We start from the raw sequence: 17,095 nt of genomic DNA, 5'->3' as shown, positions 1-17,095 counted from the left end.
TTATCCCAGATCTGGGAAATTCTTTTGGTTTGTTTTTTTACAAAGATTTTACAAAATTAAACTAAACAAAACATTTTCAGGAGGTAATACATTTTACTGCATGTTGTTTTTGTACTAGTTGTAATTAAATGTAGGGTTTCAATTCATTTGGAGAATAAATGGAACTTTGAAACACGACAGGCTTATACTAAATAGAGTTTGTAAAACTGATTCTCTGTTATCATTTTAAAGAGTTTTGCTTGTTTGTTTATTATTTGTATTTATTATAGTGACTTGTCGTACTTGGAGTTTCAGTGTAACCAGAGAGAGAAATCTCGACCCGGGGCCATTTAAAGCGGCAGCGCTGTCCTTCATGGAAGAAAATCTGCAGCAACATCTGTCTTTCCACCCAGTCTTGCATTTTTTGAGATAAAAAAATTAAAACCTGAATGTAAAGACATATTTCAGCAAAAGAACAATTCTGTAGTTCAGTCTGTGGAGCATTTATTGGACTTTTACAGCTTTCAGTCCATAACTCTTAAAATGCTACAGCATGCCAGACAGGACAGGAAGATGGAGGTTAGGTGATCTGGGGGCGTGATGCTGAGATTGAAGTGTGACTGATTTAGAGAAAACACACAACACAGCACCCTGAGGAATTGGGACGTGGCCTTTAGCCATCCCCCATCTGGGCTGTGGTCTCAGTGAAAGGAAGATTGTAGATAGAGATGCTTCAAAAGAAACAAGTGTGACAGTGGGTGTCATTTTAAAGAGGAAACCCCGTTTGGATTTATTGAAGGATTTCTGCACGAGCTGGCTTGAACCTCTTGTGCAGCTAGTAATTGTGAATGATGTCAAATTGCTGCACCTAATTCCTTGTTTCGTTAGTTCCTCATGAAATAATACAAAATCAGTGGATCAAGACTGCACTGTTCACTATATGCAAATAGTATTTGAGTATTTAAGCAGTCAGGCGGCCTGGTCATTGGTTTGAGAATATGTATTTGTAGAGAGAACAATGTGGGGTGAAGGATCGGGGGGGCAGGGTGCTGTGGGTCCAGGGTAGGAGTCAAGTTCACGTCCCTACGTGACCAAGCTGCTGTCCAAGAGGGATCCTCAAGTTTCAGTCACTTCCCCTAACATTGCGCTTCACACTCACTCTCTCTCACTCATACATAATCTGCTTGACGCTGGAAATGCTCACGCATGCGTGTTTAATCATCCCAGATATCTCTATGAGTATCCTGCGTTGATTTATGGCAGCTTTCAGCCTGTGTAGACACCATCATATCAGTCACCTTCATCACCTTCACGTCCCCCACTTACCAAGTGTAGATTATTTAATTGAGCGCTAGACATGTGAGATTATTTATTGGGATGATCGTAGTAAAGCATGCCACAGTAAGACAGCTGTACTGTTTTATTCTTGAACTTATCCCCCTCCCACAGCAGAGAACAAAAGCCATCTATTATAATTAGCTATTAACTATAAACCCTAACGCGGTTTTCCTGCAGCTCCACCTCACTTACAGTCACATTGCTCCTCAGTGGCCCATATAGATATGTTTACCAAGAACAGTTGCTATGTTTGTGTCAGGGCGACACACACGTAACACACACTTTCTCAGTTATACACACTCTTCTGCTCACTGGAGGCTGCTCTGGATTTTGCTGCCTATCCAGCTTCCAACTTGGAGTGTTGGGAGGGAATTTGGGGTGGAACGTCTCTATAAAGCTCACAGGAGTGAGTGTGTGTTTTAGGGGGTCTGCGTGGCTTTTTTTTGCATGCATGTGCATGTAATCAGGTGTGTGTGTGTGTTTATAGCTCAGGGGAAGACGTAGGCTGGACGAAGCTGTAGAAAAGGGGGTGCTGGGAATAGAAGCGCGTCTCTGGTTTTTGTGGTCTAATAACAGGGGAAGGTCTGGGACTTGGAATATTATGATTTTATGAACTTAATGGAGTTGAGGGCCAATAGTTCTTGTGTTTATTGCTGAATTAATACATTACTGTAACTGTGGTTAAGTAATTGGTCTCTTTTATGGGTTTATTTTTAATATTTAAAGTCTGTTCTGAGAGCATAGAGTAAAGGCCTCTTATGTTTTCACTTTGCTGAGCGCGTTTGTGTGTCTTTCTGTAGGTGCAGTAGCCGCGCTTGTTACCACTCCTCTTGACGTGGCAAAGACCAGGATCATGCTCGCAAAGGTATACACACTTTAAACACGGCCACACAGCACAACGCCTCCTCTGGCAGCGAATTCATAAACACTGCTGTCAGGTGATGCCTCGCAGGCGGGGAGCTGAGCGACCCCCGCAGTGGTCGTGAGCACGTTTTGACAGTGTCAGCATGCAGGACCGGAGCAGGCCGAGGTAGCGCCGGGACATTAGTGACACCTGTGTGCACATATATCACCTCACCTGGAATATGGACCATTTCGGGAACACGCTGTTTGTGCGAATGGTTAGTGTTAAGAGTGCGGACATGTTACTACTTCAGGAGAATTTCCATCCCAAGGCTGCTTGTCACTGAGAGGTGAAGCAGAGGCCCATTGTCCCTCCGGTTAACTCTCCTACTATGTCCGTCTTCCAAGGCGTCCCCCCCAAAATCCTCGTGTTCTGCGAATCCTCCTCTTCCTCCCTCTCCAAGCCACCTTTTTTCTCTTCTGGCTCGCTCTAACTGTATGTCTGGCTTCCCTCACTTTGTCCTGTGTGTGTGTGTGTGTTTGTGTGTATAAAGGGTAGTGAGTTCAGAGTAACCTCAATCGGCCCCCCACACACACACACACACACACACACGCACACTTACACTATCCTTGGAGAAGACACAGTGTTCCATTCCCACCCCGTCCTAACTAATGAGACACTGGAATTAACATAAGACTCCGACAGTCTTGATCTCTGGTGAGAAGCCGTTGGCTGTAGGTGGAACACTGTGTTACAGAAGCTTCCTGTAAACATTATCTGAAACACAGCTGCTGTAATTTAACCACCAGCAGAGGACTTGGCCTGCATCGAGTTTCAGTTATAACTTTATAAGGCCAAGTCTTTGATTCACTAAAGGCGCCACAGGTGAGAAAAGGAGAGTGAAACGAGAATGTGCTGCTATGCCGTTTAAAGCGCTTCTACTTCCTGTTTAAAGTCTGTCCACATCCACTTTACTACAAGGAGGATTAAATGTGTGCATCTCAGACTTTCATTTTTTGTAATTGAACTCAAAAAATGTAAGCTTTCATATATGCTATATTCATGACATGTAAAGTGAAATAACTTCAAGCCTTTTTTGTTTTAAATTTTAGGATGATGGCTTGCAGTTCATGACAATCAGAAACTCAATATCTCAGAAATGAGTGATTATTAATCTCCGGCTCTCTTATACAGTGTGTCTTTTGTCTTGTCTTTCTCCTCTCACGCTCAACTGGTTGTGGCGGATGGCCTCCCTGAAGCTGCTTCTGCTGGAGGGTTTCTTCCTGTTCAAAGGGAGTTTTTCCTTCCCACTGTCGCCAAGTGCTTGCTCACAGGGGCTAATCTGATCTTTAGGGTTTTTTCTGTATTATTTTAGAGTCCTTACCTTACAATATAAAGCACCTGGAGGTAACGGTTGTTGTAATTTGGTGCTGTAGAATTAATATTAATTTGAAGTGAAAAGTCTGCATGAATCGTTGGACTTCAAACACCTTGGATTCTGTGCCTCTGCATGCTTCCTCCAGACTCCAGGACCTTTGTTTTTCAGTAAAGGAAAAATGTGCTTTGATCTGAAAATAAGACTTTGGGCCGCTGAGCAGCAGTGGTTGTTGAAGCTTGTGCTTGTTCCTGCCACACTTTCCCCTTCCAGTCCACTTGCTTTTTATTCTTCAGCACAGCACTCTACTAACATCCTACACATGGAGGGTGTCAGTGATCATCATCATCATCTGGACAACGGTTAGGTCAGCAGGCTTTCCAATCGTGGCGGCGTGCACTGAACTACCTTTGAGTATAAATACTGTTGAATTGTAATTTAGTCAAACTTTAAATGAAAAATTCTAATAATTTGAGATACTGGATTTTCAATTTTCATGAACATCAATCGCTAAGCTAAGCTGCAGATTTTTTTTCTCCAGTAACCTCAAATCATTATGTTTAGGAGTTAGGAGAAAGTGATAATAATGCCAATAAATGTCTATTTATGATTAACAGTTTAAAGCTGTGATATTGAGTTTATATTCACCAACCTGGAAACAACAAATCTTTGGCATTTTTTTTTTTTAAATTACTGAAAACCCCCCCAGAAAAACATCATATTTAATGGCTGTGATGTATTTCCTGTCAGCCAAATTAGCAACCAGTGGTCCCGATAGTTCTTAAAGTGGTGCTGAAAATGAAATTGTAAACTATTTTTTGTGAAAATTATAAATTATTTCCTGTGACATCAGAATTTATACTGTCCCGATCAAAAGATCAAGACCACTTGAAAAACTGCAAAAAGCTATATTTTGCATGGTGGCTTCCAAGTAGAGCTTCAACATGCAACAAGAAGAAATGGGAGTGAGATACAACTTTTTTTTTTTTTTTAACATGCAGTTTATTGAAAACAACACTTAAACTGAAACAGGCTGTTTTACAGCTGATCACAGGTTTAGGACCACATGTATTTAAAAGGCCAAATCTGTGCAAAAATGTGGATTCATTGTCATTTTCTGTCAGGTAGTCACACTGTCATGACGTTCTGATGGCAAAGGCAAAAAAACGTTCCCTTTTTGAACGTGGTTGGGTTGAACTGCATAAGCAAGGTCTCTCGCAGCGCGCCGTCACTGCTGAGGTGGGACACAGTAAGACAGTTATTTGGAATTTCTTAAATGATCCTGGGGGTTATGGAACGAAGAAGTCAAGTGGAAGACCCAAAAAAATTTCACCAGCACTGAGCCAGAGGATCCAATTGGCTGTCAATCAAGACACCGGACGATCCTCGAGCCAAATTAAGGCCCCATAACCATCAGACGGCATCTGAAACTGAAGGGCTTCAAAAACAAATCTCCTTGAATGCCACAGAGCTGACTTTTGGACTTTCCAAGCGAGCACCAAACATGGGACAATAAAAGGTGGAAGAAAGTTTTATTCTCTGATGAGAAAAATGTAACCTTGATGGTTTCCAATGTTACTGACATGACAAGCAGAGATGTTTTCTATGTGCCACAGCGGAGGGGGCGCCATAACGGTCTGGGGTGTTTTTTCCTTCAGTGGAACAACAGAGCTTCAGGAGGTGCAGGGGCGTCAAACGGCCGCTGGCTATGTCCAGATGTTATAGAGAGCATCCCTCATGACTAAGGGCGGGTTTGGTCCTAAACTTTTGATCAGCTGTAAAACAACCTGTTCCAGTTTAAGCGTTGTTTTCAAAAAATGTTTTGTCTCACTCCCATTTTTTCTTGTTGCATGTTGAAGCTCTACTTGGAACCTTGTTAAGATCCAACTATGCAACATACATTTTCAAGTGATCTTAAACTCTCATTTTTAGGGGCTCAGGTTTGGTGTCGCTCGGTTGGCTCCTTGTGGGTGACAAGTCCAGGCAGGAGCGTTGAAGAAAGACAGACAGAGCAGGGCTCGTGTTGACTGTGGACGCTTTAGATCCGGGCTATGGGGGGAAACTGGGTGTTGGAACTTGTCACATCAGTTTTCTTCCCACAGGACACAGAATGAAAGACTGGCGTTGTACAGTATGCAGCCTAGCGCAACCGAGACCCAGGCAGGCCGACATCCAGGGCACAGCTGGAGGAGCAAAGCCCCTCCAGGACAGGACTGCCTGCAGCAGTGGCAGCGTGCCTGTTGTACCACAGAGCTGCCTCATACCTCCTATGCTGCTACCGCACAACACTGGTCTTCTTAGAGTCGGAGATTTCTGCCTGTTCATCACAGTGCTGCCATCAGTGTCATGTTTACTAGTATCCACTGAAACCAACTGTGGCAAAGACAGGAGCCAGTGCAACACTTTATAGAGCAGCCGTTACTGTTCAGACTTTTCACAGGAAGCATAGTGGATGCCAGAAAACCCAGAAAAACACATCAAGAAGCACTTTTAAATCTTATATTTGGACAACAAAAAAACACGAATCGGGAGAAGAAACTCATAAACTGAGATGCATAAAGATACTTTTGTATGTCAGCATAAGTTAGACAGGGACTGTGTGTGTGTGTGTGTGTGTGTGTTTTGGACACCCTGTTCCTCCATTCCCTCGTTCCACCATTCCACAGCAGTAAAGGAAAAGAAAACTTGTCAGGCCAGAAGAGGAGGGGGCGGTGGTGGATTCATTTCTCAACCACCTGTCTCCAACAGAAACACAAGAAATAGGGGTGTTTTTCCCATTTCCGTGAAGAAAAGAAGCATGAATCCTACTCTAGATTTACAGCGGATGCTGCAGACTGTTTCCTACATGTTCAACAAGCTGCAGCATAGATCGCTGTGCGCACACCAACACACAAACTCCTCAAGCCTGTGCTCAGCTCCCTCCTGCTTATTCGAATCTCACAACTGCCTCTTCCATTTTTATCTTCCTTCCTTTTAAACTGAAGCCACCCACCATCACTTAACCCAATGTGGCCTTATCGTGCCGCTCTCATACCCGTGACGCTCCACGCTGATGGATTCAAAACTCTCTGGCCAGCTAATCCGTTTAGTATAAATAAAACGACCGGACTGGCAGGAGGAGAGGGAGACAAGGAGAACTTGTTGAGTGTGTTTTTTTTGGGTGGGCAGCTGGTTGGGTGTGTTTCTGAGCGGGTGCTGGAGGTGACACCTGCGCTGACACAGCTGTCCATTAGCAGAAAGAGGGGGGAAGGGGAGGCTGGAGGAAGCTGGGCTAAGAAAGACTAAACAGGGTGTCTGTCTGAGGAGCAGGAAGCACGGGAGACAATTTATCAGTCATCGCACCTCTATTTGTGCTCTCCAGGTCCCTCTTTCTGTCTCACTCACTCACTCACTCTCCCTCTCTCTCCCTCTCTGCAGGCCGGCTCAACCACAGCGAGCGGCAACATCCCACTGGTGCTCTACGATGTGTGGAGGAGTAGGGGCATTGCAGGGTGAGTGTGTGTGTGTTTGTGTGTGTGTGTGTGTGTGTATCTTGATTTTGGTGAAACATTCAAAGACCCTTGTGATTGTTTAAAACCAAACAGCCTCTTTACACAAACCATTTTATCCCAGGCCACTTTAGAAAGCTCGTATTTTACATGATTTGATTTAACCCGGCTCCCGATCCCTCGCGTAATCAAGTTTGATAGAGCGGTTCCTCCAGGGAGCGTGAATTTACAGCCACGGCTGAAAAATGAGCTGTATAAAAGCTTTTCCTGACGACTTGCTGCAGCGCCTTATTGATTAAGGTGTTACGAGGGGCCAAGTGAAAGGGTTTATTTAAGTGTTTTGATGTGTTTATGATGCGCACTGGACAAAAGGCCAGGTCTAATGGGGTCCACAGAGGGCCGCCAGCACTAAAACAAACCCTCAGTCCCGGTGAGTAATAGGCCTGCTTGTGTACAGGCTGCCATCGCTTAATCGGGATGCACCCCGGCGTAGTGCTCGCAGCAGATTTGGTTTGGGGCTGGGCCAAACGCTAGTAGGATAATGCTCTCCACCCTCCCTGACTCGCAAACACACGCACACACAGGCAAATTTTGTGTTTGTTTTTAGCAGACACAGTCCTGGAATCCAATCAGAGCCAAGGGTGATTCCCTAAAAACCTCTTTCAAACATTGGTAACACTCTGGGCATCATTTTTAATAAAGATCACGTCTGAGACTTGATTAAATCTCAGTGAGCTGATAGTTGGCAGGCCCCCGTGGAAAAACCCTAACTACAAGTCCCACTGTCCCTGCTGGAGCACAGGAGAACTGTTTACAGCCTCCAACTCTGCAGCACATGGAAATCTTTTTTTTTGTCTCCCTCTTCTTCTCCTTCTACTCATTGTATCATCATCCTGGGCTTAGCTGTGTCTCAGCTGCACCCAGAGAACAAGGACCATGAGCTTAAAATGACAAACACTTTTTTTTTTCTCCTTCATGATGTGATGTAACCAGAGAAGGTGAAGAATGAGAACAAAGAGAGTAGCTAAGAGACACATTAAATGCAGAAACAAAGGAGAGTGTTTAAAAAGTTTTTTTTAAGTACAAAAGGAGGAATGGGGGGGTCTGTTTTGGCCCGGTGGCCCGGTGGTTGCACTGGTGCATGCCTGATACAGATTGCTGGGGCTTTAAAGCTGTAATTATGGTAATAGGCCCAATTGCTGTGTAGTGAAGCTCTAAAGTGCTTCCATGTGTGTGCCATGCCCCAGAGAGCCCGGGTTAGGAGAGAGCAGTGCAGCTCACTGGCCTACCCCACTAACCTGCAGGATAACCAAACACGGCTATGAGTCATGTCAAAATAAACACTAATGGGCAACATGTCCTCGAGGCTCTCTGATTGGCTCCTTGTGCAAACCAGAATAGAAGAAAAGCAAATAAGTAACACGCTCTCACCTCACACACAGAAACCTGTGGTAAAGTGCAATTGTACTTTACTGTTATTGGTCCTGCAACACAGCATGAACGGAGTCGTGCTGTGTTGCAGGAAACAGTAAAGCTGTGCTGCAAAGACACAATGATGAGCAGCTGTCCGCCCATCATTTAAGCCTGTCCCTGTTTTTGTCTCGTAAATATCTCGAGGACTCCAGAACATAGATAGGATTTCTGGGAAAAGGTGTCTGTCTTCTTCTTTTGGAGTCAAACTTTTCTTAGGCGCTGCGCTGAGGAAACACAGAAGTGATTAAATAGCATTTTACAGACTGTTGTTTCCTTCTGCAACAAGTGGGGAGAAACCATGTTTACTAGAATGCCATGTTAATTCAGCCTGTAGCACAGGTGTTGACTACAGAGGGAGTTATTTCCAAGGATTTATCAAATACATGTAGCGCTCTGTCTTCCAGAATTCCTCAGCCACGTCTCAAACTTGTTAGTTCTCACGAGAACTGAACAGTATTAAAGAAAATGTCACTTATTCTTTTTCTTTCTTTTTTTTATAGTTTTGGACTCACACAACACAGAAAGTGCTTGTTAGAGGCTCAGTGGTTTGTGCTATTTGTTCAGATGAAAAATGTCCACCATCACTGCAGTTATAGTTATATAACAGATAAAGATAACACAGAGGAAACAGGGTGACTACAGATGAGTAATTTGTTTTCCAGACACTGATTATTTAGTGTTTTTTAAGGGAAAGTGTGCTCGAGTCTGTTTTTGTCTCTGCAGCTATCGTCCACTTTTCTACACCCACTCCCTGCTAGAAGGACATAAAAAAGATTGATTTTCCTCAGATTTGTTGAAGACCCAAACATGTTAGAGTCGGTCCTCTTTCCTCTTAAATTTATCCTTTCAAAGAGTTTCCGAGGACGGCTATTTTTATTTTATTTTTTTCATGGAACGCATTCTGTCTGCCAGAAATTTGCTTTCAGATACATTTGAAGATTTCTCCCTCGCTCTCTTCTTAAGCAGCACCGGCATATTTCTTCACCGCAACCAAAACATTTTGCGTGAGCTCACGGCGGTTCCTCCATACTGTCCTGCCGAGCTTTGAAACTATATTTAGCCCGGTTCCTCGGGAGAGGCGATTGGCCGACAATAGGGGGATGACGGCTCTCTGTGAATGGCCAGGCCGTGATGTCGAGGAGTCCCAGGGGGAATATTTGAGCTCCGGCTCTGCTCTGACGTCCACAGGTGGGCCTGATCCCAGACAGGAAATGTAACGGCAGCAGAGAGCTGAGACAAAACATGAGCGCTGAGTTTAAAATTAGTTCATTCCTCGCAGCGCGGCTATCGGACCATCACATGATGGAGAAGGTTGAGTGGAATACACAGGGATCTGTGTTGTCGTTAGGCGCTCCACCTGCCCTCTGTTACTTCTGTCAGTGGGTTTTGATTAGCTTTGGATTGTATTTGATATCAGGGTGTAAGCAATGCACAGCACTCCCCCGGTGCAAGCCTGCGACTTTTGTTTCAGCAGATGGTGATAGATAGCCGTGCCGAGATGGAAAGAGCACGTCGAAGGGCAGGGCAACAGCCTCTGACTAATGTCCCGTGTTTATTTGCAGCAGTTCGGTTCATGCTTGGATAAACACACTTGTATAAGGTCTCTCACACTTCCAACTTCCTCTCGGTTTCACACACTTATCAAAGCCAGCCATGCAAAGCTAAGCCGTCTGTTGAGACCGGGCGACCTAGGCCTGGAGCATTCTTAAAGGTGGAGTCGTGTGAATGGTTGGGATGTTTGGAAGATCCCTGGCATGCTTGGACACTTGTATAACTTTACAACGGACAACGTGAAAATATCATAAGTAGGAAGTCTGTCATGGCCTCTGATCTCAAATATCTCAAAAGAGCTGCACTTAACTATGTGTGTGTGTCCAGAAATAGAAGCTTCATGTAGGGCACTGAAAGGAAGATGACAGAGCTTACACAGAGACTGTTGTAGGAAGATCTTCTGTTCCACTTGAACATGCAGGGCCGATGGTTAGGCACAGTAGAGCTTTGAGCTAAATGCTAACATCAGTATAGTAAATGCACAGCGGAGCGCCGCAGTAGCTGTGTCATTAATACAGGTTTTTTTTTTTCCTCTAATAGTGAGTAATAGCAAATCTTGGACTGGGTGGCTCTGCAGCAGAAGCTGGTGTGAAGTTCTGAAATGTGATATGGAAAATAATCTGCATACTTTACCTCTCAGTTGCTAGCTGGAAGTCCTGTTTTAATTTCTTCTCTATGAAAACCTGAAACCTTAAAAATGTGATGCCTAAGCACAAAACCGGCCTGGTCAGGTTGCCCAGAAGTTGTCAGCTCTTCAGAATTATTTTCTTTCTCTTTTGATGTGTGATGTATTTGCATTCAAGAAGCATTTTTAAGGCTGATGAAAACCAAATTAAACTTTGCAATATTTCAAAAGTTTCTCTAGAAATGAAAGTGGACAGGAACACAAGTGCCAACACACCCACACGGATGATGAATGGAGACAGACATGTTGCATGCGTCGACAGTTTTGTTTTTTTCAAACACGTGCGCGCGCGCACACACACACACACACACACACAAGCGAGCACAAGCACACATCCACCAGCACACAATACTTCTCATCTGGCTTGGACTGGGCCAGACCTTGTGAGCGTGGGGGCGTATTGGCAGACAGAAGGTGTTGGTAGGCAAATGCACTGCGAGAAAGTCAGACAGAGTGAAGCGGGGGGGGGAAATAAATGGAGAGACGGACACAAAAAGCCGGATGAACTGACAGGACCGAGTGAGCACGTGTCTTAGAAGTGCATGACGCAGCACGAATAGGAGTCAGAGGAGAAATCCCCAAACAAGTGAGCCAGCTGAGGGGGACGTCGCTGAGCGGAGAGACAGAGAAATGGATGGATGGACAGCAGAGAGACATGTGCAGATGTCATCTGGCCATCAGTCACATAGAGAGAGAGTAGAGAGAGCGAGAAGGAGGTAGGTGGGGGGAGTGAGAGCTCCAGAGAGGACTTGGGTGGAGGCTTGAAGCCTAATCCCAAAAACAGCTGTGTGTAGCAGGAGGTGGGGGGTATCTTGGGAGACTCTTATGGCCCATCACATCCTTTGACCACCACCAATGTTAGCAGCTCCTCGTTGAGCCTCGGTCGCTGTAACACGGGCCCCAGCCTTTGCTCTTTGTGAAAGTGGCTCACTAACATGGCCTCATGTTTGAGGCGCTCTCATCGACCCCTCTGCACCCAAACACCATGCAGAGCTGGACACGAGACGCTCCGGGCTCCTCCTTTCACAGCGCTTTTTCATGGCAGTCATTTAAGCTGCAGCACACTTTTATGAGAGTTGATCACACGTCTGAGTGTAAGAAAATCTAGTCCTTCCTCTAACCACGCCGTTGAAATACGGATGAAGTGTGCTGCACAAAACGCCAAGTGTTCTCTTTTTTAAAAAACATACTCTAGCTCACAAACAGGGTGTCACGAACAAGGCAATCTTACGTTGTTAGACAGTAAGCGAACATTAGTGGACTGACATTTTGCTCTTTATATTGAGGACTCCATTCATCCTGCACAGAAGCGCTGTAGATAGTCTTGTAGCGTCTCAAATGCATTACTGTACCGCAATTTTGACAAATGCTGCAAAGATATCTTTTTTTTAAGAAGCACATGTTGCTCTCTCCCCTTTCTCCAGTCTGTTTGCTGGCAGCATACCGAGGATGACCTTCATCAGCGTGGGCGGTTTCATCTTCCTCGGAGCCTATGAGAAGGTCCGCCGCACTCTGCTATAGCAGCACGACCTGTGACTGTCCTGAGTCCTGACCTGATGGAGAGAACCAGAACAGCAGGGAAATCGTCTCTGGAAATGGAGGATCCAGCATCCTGCTGAGTCCTTTGAAATGAGGCAGAGAGGAGACGCTCACGGGGATGACTGCATTACCCAGAGTGCCACATTCATACTTATTGATTAGGCACTCAAAACACCACAGAATTTTTTGAAATGAAGCAACACTGTATCACCTAGGACAACGCAGTCATTGTAGTCAGCAGTGACTGGGACCATTTATGTTTCACGTGTTTGTGAGAGAATGAGTTATGTGATTAAAAACGGTCTTTGTATCTTTCGAGTGAGGTTTGGGGCTTTCTTTGACTCTCTGGAACTCTGCATAGTTTAATGATCATTTTAGCGTTTTCTCCTCTCCATTGGACTAAGCCACCTGCTTTAAAGACCCACCAGAGAGACACAGCACTATCTCACCATTGTTACAATCCTGCTGCAGCAAAGCTGACCTCATCCACATGCAAAAGCCTTTTTTTTTGTCTTTTTTCTTGTAGAATCCCAGAACAGTAGAAGCCTTTTATTAACAAAATCACGCACTTTGTCATCTCCGGCTCTTCAGATCTTTTATTTATGAATAGATCAGATTTTTGATTCGGCCACTGCTTAAGCATTTTGCTGTCTCTCTTATAGGTTTGTGTAAGGCTTTTTTTTTTTTTTAACCTTTTGTTGACCTCCTTCACTAGTATCAGTGTCTCTTTGGAACTCAAATGAAGTTCGACTGAACAGCAACCAAACACTCCAGATCTGTTATCTGCTTATTTTGTAAAGAGAGAAAGAAGGAATGGGCTTCATGGGCTAGAAACCTGCATATAAACCAGTTCACTTGTTGAGTTTCTGAAAACGGGGTAGTTTGCATAAAAAATGGCTGCTTCTCTGAAATTTTGCACTTGCTTAACATCCCCATGTTTTGATGTCAAGTGCTGCACATTAGCGGTGCTGATAGGCAGTTATAGAAAGCCATGCTAGCTTTTCCTCTTATGGCAGTTGTATGTTGTGGGACGCTCTGAGCAACTGCATTCTCCACAATGTACAAACATTCAAGTCAAACAGAATTAGAGTAAGTGATCGACCTGATTAGAAGTCATGAAACTGGTAAACATGCTGATTTTGGCTATGTAAATCACTTGTGCTCTGATACACTCACTGAAGGGATCAGCACACCAGATTTCACAAAGAAGCTTCATTTTCTGCTCTTTCATTTAAGCAGATGGTTTTGATTTTGTTTGCTGAGGTTGTGTGATATCAGCGGTCCAGTCCCACAGCTGAACCGATCTGCATGACTGGATCAAGCAGAGGTAAGGCCGTGCACATTTTTACTCCGGCTTTGATCTTGTTTATTGGAGCAGCGGTTTCCAACTCCTGGACCACAGAAGTGTTGCGCAACCCGGCCACGAGGACGAGATATAAGAAAAGTTTGGAAATGAATGAGAGAATCTCTGAGTTTAATTTAAATTGTTGCGTGATGTGATTTCCAGTGTGGCCTTTTTAAATTTTACAAGTATTCATGCACCCCCTCCCTGCTCCTCAGGCTTTTAAAAGAAGCTGGCATATGGAAGAACAGTTAGGTATCAGTGTGTTTTCAGTGAATTAGCTCCTCTCATCTGTCAGCAGCCGGTCTGGAAGGTAAAACTGCACGAGAAGACAAATGTCCTCACAGGTGGGACTGTTTGTCATGCTGCTTGTCACTAGGCTGTAGCACAACAATGGTCGGAGTGTGATTGGTGGAGGCCGCGGCCAGGGGCACGTCAATCATCTGGTGACAAACGTCCATCTGGAATGCACATCCTGACCTTCAGTCAGACTCGACTCAATAGCAAATATTTTTAACAGCCCGCAGAAGGAAAAAAAAAAGCCTGCTGTCTTTGCAGCTCCAAGGAGCCAAGAGACATTCCTGGTTGGAAGATTAGCTTTCTCTCTGTGTGTGTGTGTGTGTGTGTGTGTGTGTGTGCGTGCGTGCGTGCGTGCGTGGCTACTTGACTACTTTGAAGCTCAAGGACTCTGGATTTCATGTCTTTGTGCATGCTCCATTTGAATTGATGGCTTCTCCATAACCGCTGTGACAGGAGAGCAGCGTTAAATGCTAACTCAGCTGTTTGTGATATTGTCGAAACATCCTCCCTATGTGTGTGCTTTTTTTTTAATATGAGCAAGAAAACAGGCCCAACACTTGTAATAATAGCAAAATGGGATTTTTATTAGACACTTCAATGCCATGTTAGACACTTCACTGTTTTAACTTTGACATTGGGACAACGGTTTCAGACAGTCTGCATCAATAAATTACTCAGGATATGAACTGCACCCTCGCTCCTTCGAGTCCCTTTTACCTACTACACGGGGGTTGCTTTCCCAAAGCCCAAAAAACAAAGAAGAGGAGGAAAAAAAAACAAACATACTCTCTGATTGGTCTTGCTGGTAAAAATCACCTCAGTAAGTGCTATCAGGTGTAACCAGAGGAGCATGTCCTCCAGCTTACCTTGATAAGGCCACTGGTGTATTCATGTTGAATGGTACCAAAGCATTCAGGGACTGTGACAGTTCACCCCCCAAAGTTTGGTTACGGCACTTTTCACAAGCCTCCCTAACTGTTCACAGGAGTGAGCTGCACCTTTATCCACCTCAGGCATGAATCGTTATTACTGAACTGCAGTGATTCAGGTGGAGTACTGGCCATCTTTTGCTCCCAAATGCACCACCCCGTACCCCAGCTTCCCCCCCGGATGTCGACCCATATTACAGCAGTAACTGAATGACACAACATCACAATGCATCTTTTGCTAATTCCATAGCATTCAGATTTTATTATTAAAAAGAAGAGAAAAAAAACAGTTGGGCAGCCGGCCAATTAAACATCCAAAAATTGCAGCTTCGGTTATGAATGTGGGCCGTAACTCATGACAGGTGTCACGCAGTTGCACTGAGAGATTATTACTGGCTTTTGCAGCTTCCAAGCAACAGCTGTTAGCAGCCACATGTGGTTGCAGAATTGTACCAAAGTCACTTTCTGGGACAAATAAAAAAAAAATCGAACTTAAAGAGGACCTATTATGCTTATTGCAGATCTCTCTCTCTCTCTAGATCGATTGATCTAATTTTGTAAAAAATTATTGGCATTGACTTGAGCAGCTTTGCACGATTCACAGTTCAAAACAATTATTTAGGTTTGTACACTGGGCCTAAGTGCAGCCCCCTCAAATCATCCTCTGGCAAACAGAGTGTCTGAACAGCAGGTGGGTGAAAACCGAGCAGTCTGAAGCCTGAGCTTTGGGCTCACAGGGATTACTTCTACATGCACTGACCTCGTTATGTGAAAACTTTGGCTATGTTTAATACGAGCATCCAACACTGTAACAGTTTCCACGTACATCTGCATATGAAAAGGAAATACCAAAAAGCATAATAAGTCCTCTTTAAAACACGTGAAGCATTCATCCCAACCCGATGAGAGCGGCTTTGCAGTAAACGTGTAGTGTTGTGAAACAGGTGGAAGAGCCTTAAGGGTACAGTATGTACTGTTGACTTTAGTGCGTCGAGATATGCGGAACGTCTCCTCAGAGAGGAGGCTACTGCATTCCTGCCGGTGGATCGTGTACACACAGTCTGCATGTTTGTGAAGTGAAGAAAAAAGTGCTTTAACTGATATCCCACCACTCGCACCAACATCTAACGTACCTAAATAATCAGCATCCGAGCTCTTCCTTCATACAAAAACGGTGGTGCGAGCTGTTTCCGTAAGGCCATAGCTGGCAAAAAAAAAAAAAAAAAAAAAAGGTAAAACATTCAAGTGCGATCAAGTGTTTTGTTTGCGATAAAAAGTGTACCAGGATCTCTCACAGAAACAGTCTCTGGATATATGCTATTACAACTTGAGTTTTCTTTGATCATGCAATAAGGCACTGCAGCTGAATGTTGGTAAAAGCTGAAAAAAGGCTGTTTTTTTTTTTTCTTGTTGTAAGAAAAATAAAAATACCATCACTCCTTTCTTTGCCATGCACATATATTTAAACACTCTTTTTTGTAAAAGTTATATAATATATAAGAAAACTCTTATGTACAGTCAAAAAAAAAGTCCAAAAGGCATATTTCTCTTTTTAGTCCCCCTGCACATACATATTGTACAAGATTCCCCACATTTACATGCTTCAAATGCAAGTCACATTTTTTTCTTCTTTTTTTTTTCCTCTTTTTTGCAGCTAAAATTTTTATTTTTATTTTTTTTAGCGGCCACCTCCCAAAGGAAGGTTTTTAACTATGTACAGCTGATACGCTCAGATGGGACGCCCCCCACACAAGCTCCGCCTTCAAACTCCGGATGCCCATCCCCCCTCCTCCGTCAGTTCAGATGCAGGAGGCTCGGGACCGTTTGCCTCGATATGAGGTAGCAGGTTATTTCCCAGTGCAAGAAAAAAAATTATTGTATATATCGGTCCACATTTTTGGGGCTGCTAGTCACTGGCTCTCCTTAGAGAGGCGCTCTCATTCTGAGAGGCTCTGAGGGCGTGTCCATTGGACAGCAGAGTCTGCCTGAGCTCAGGCTCGCAGTCCGTGTCGATGTGTCCGTGGCTCGTCACGCTGGCCAGCTTCACCGGCTTGTGGAAGGAGTCTTCCTGCGATGTCTTGGTCTGTCCCGCTTTGCTCACTGCTGAAACAGAGAAGGAACAGGCGGGGTCAGTGACGTGGCACGCACAAAGACAAATATGTGCTCGGCTTTGGAAGAAAGCGAGTCAGTGGAATGTGTGTGTAGAGCTGTGTGGAGGTGAGAATTGGTATTCAAAGGCCAATACCACTGCT

At 44.4% G+C, this 17,095-nt stretch overlaps 2 protein-coding genes across 3 annotated transcripts in view; one reads left to right on the top strand and one right to left on the bottom strand.

Annotated features, from left to right (window-relative positions):
* slc25a26 (solute carrier family 25 member 26) overlaps positions 1–12,587 on the top strand; it is a 51,009-nt gene extending 38,422 nt beyond the window's left edge. Inside the window, exons 8-10 of the mRNA XM_004545302.3 lie at positions 2,118–2,182; positions 6,954–7,027; positions 12,158–12,587. Coding sequence (XP_004545359.1) covers positions 2,118–2,182; positions 6,954–7,027; positions 12,158–12,254 — 236 coding nt within the window. The 3' untranslated portion in view covers positions 12,255–12,587. The remainder of the gene's footprint in view (positions 1–2,117; positions 2,183–6,953; positions 7,028–12,157) is intronic.
* A 1,890-nt stretch (positions 12,588–14,477) lies between these two features.
* The window catches only part of lrig1 (leucine-rich repeats and immunoglobulin-like domains 1), a 36,550-nt gene continuing 33,932 nt past the window's right edge, over positions 14,478–17,095 (bottom strand). The window contains exon 18 of one of the 2 annotated variants that reach the window (XM_014408027.3): positions 14,478–16,943. In XM_014408027.3, the coding sequence (XP_014263513.1) occupies positions 16,750–16,943 (194 nt within the window). In that variant the 3' untranslated portion in view covers positions 14,478–16,749. Of the gene's footprint in view, positions 16,947–17,095 lie in introns of both variants that reach the window. The other variant, XM_014408026.3, reaches the window with a different exon arrangement.

The sequence above is a fragment of the Maylandia zebra genome, linkage group LG5 (genome assembly GCF_041146795.1).
Source record: "Maylandia zebra isolate NMK-2024a linkage group LG5, Mzebra_GT3a, whole genome shotgun sequence".
NCBI classification, from domain to species: domain Eukaryota; kingdom Metazoa; phylum Chordata; class Actinopteri; order Cichliformes; family Cichlidae; genus Maylandia; species Maylandia zebra.
Note: the sequence above shows the minus strand (reverse complement) of the source record. Positions and strands in the feature narration are given on the sequence as shown.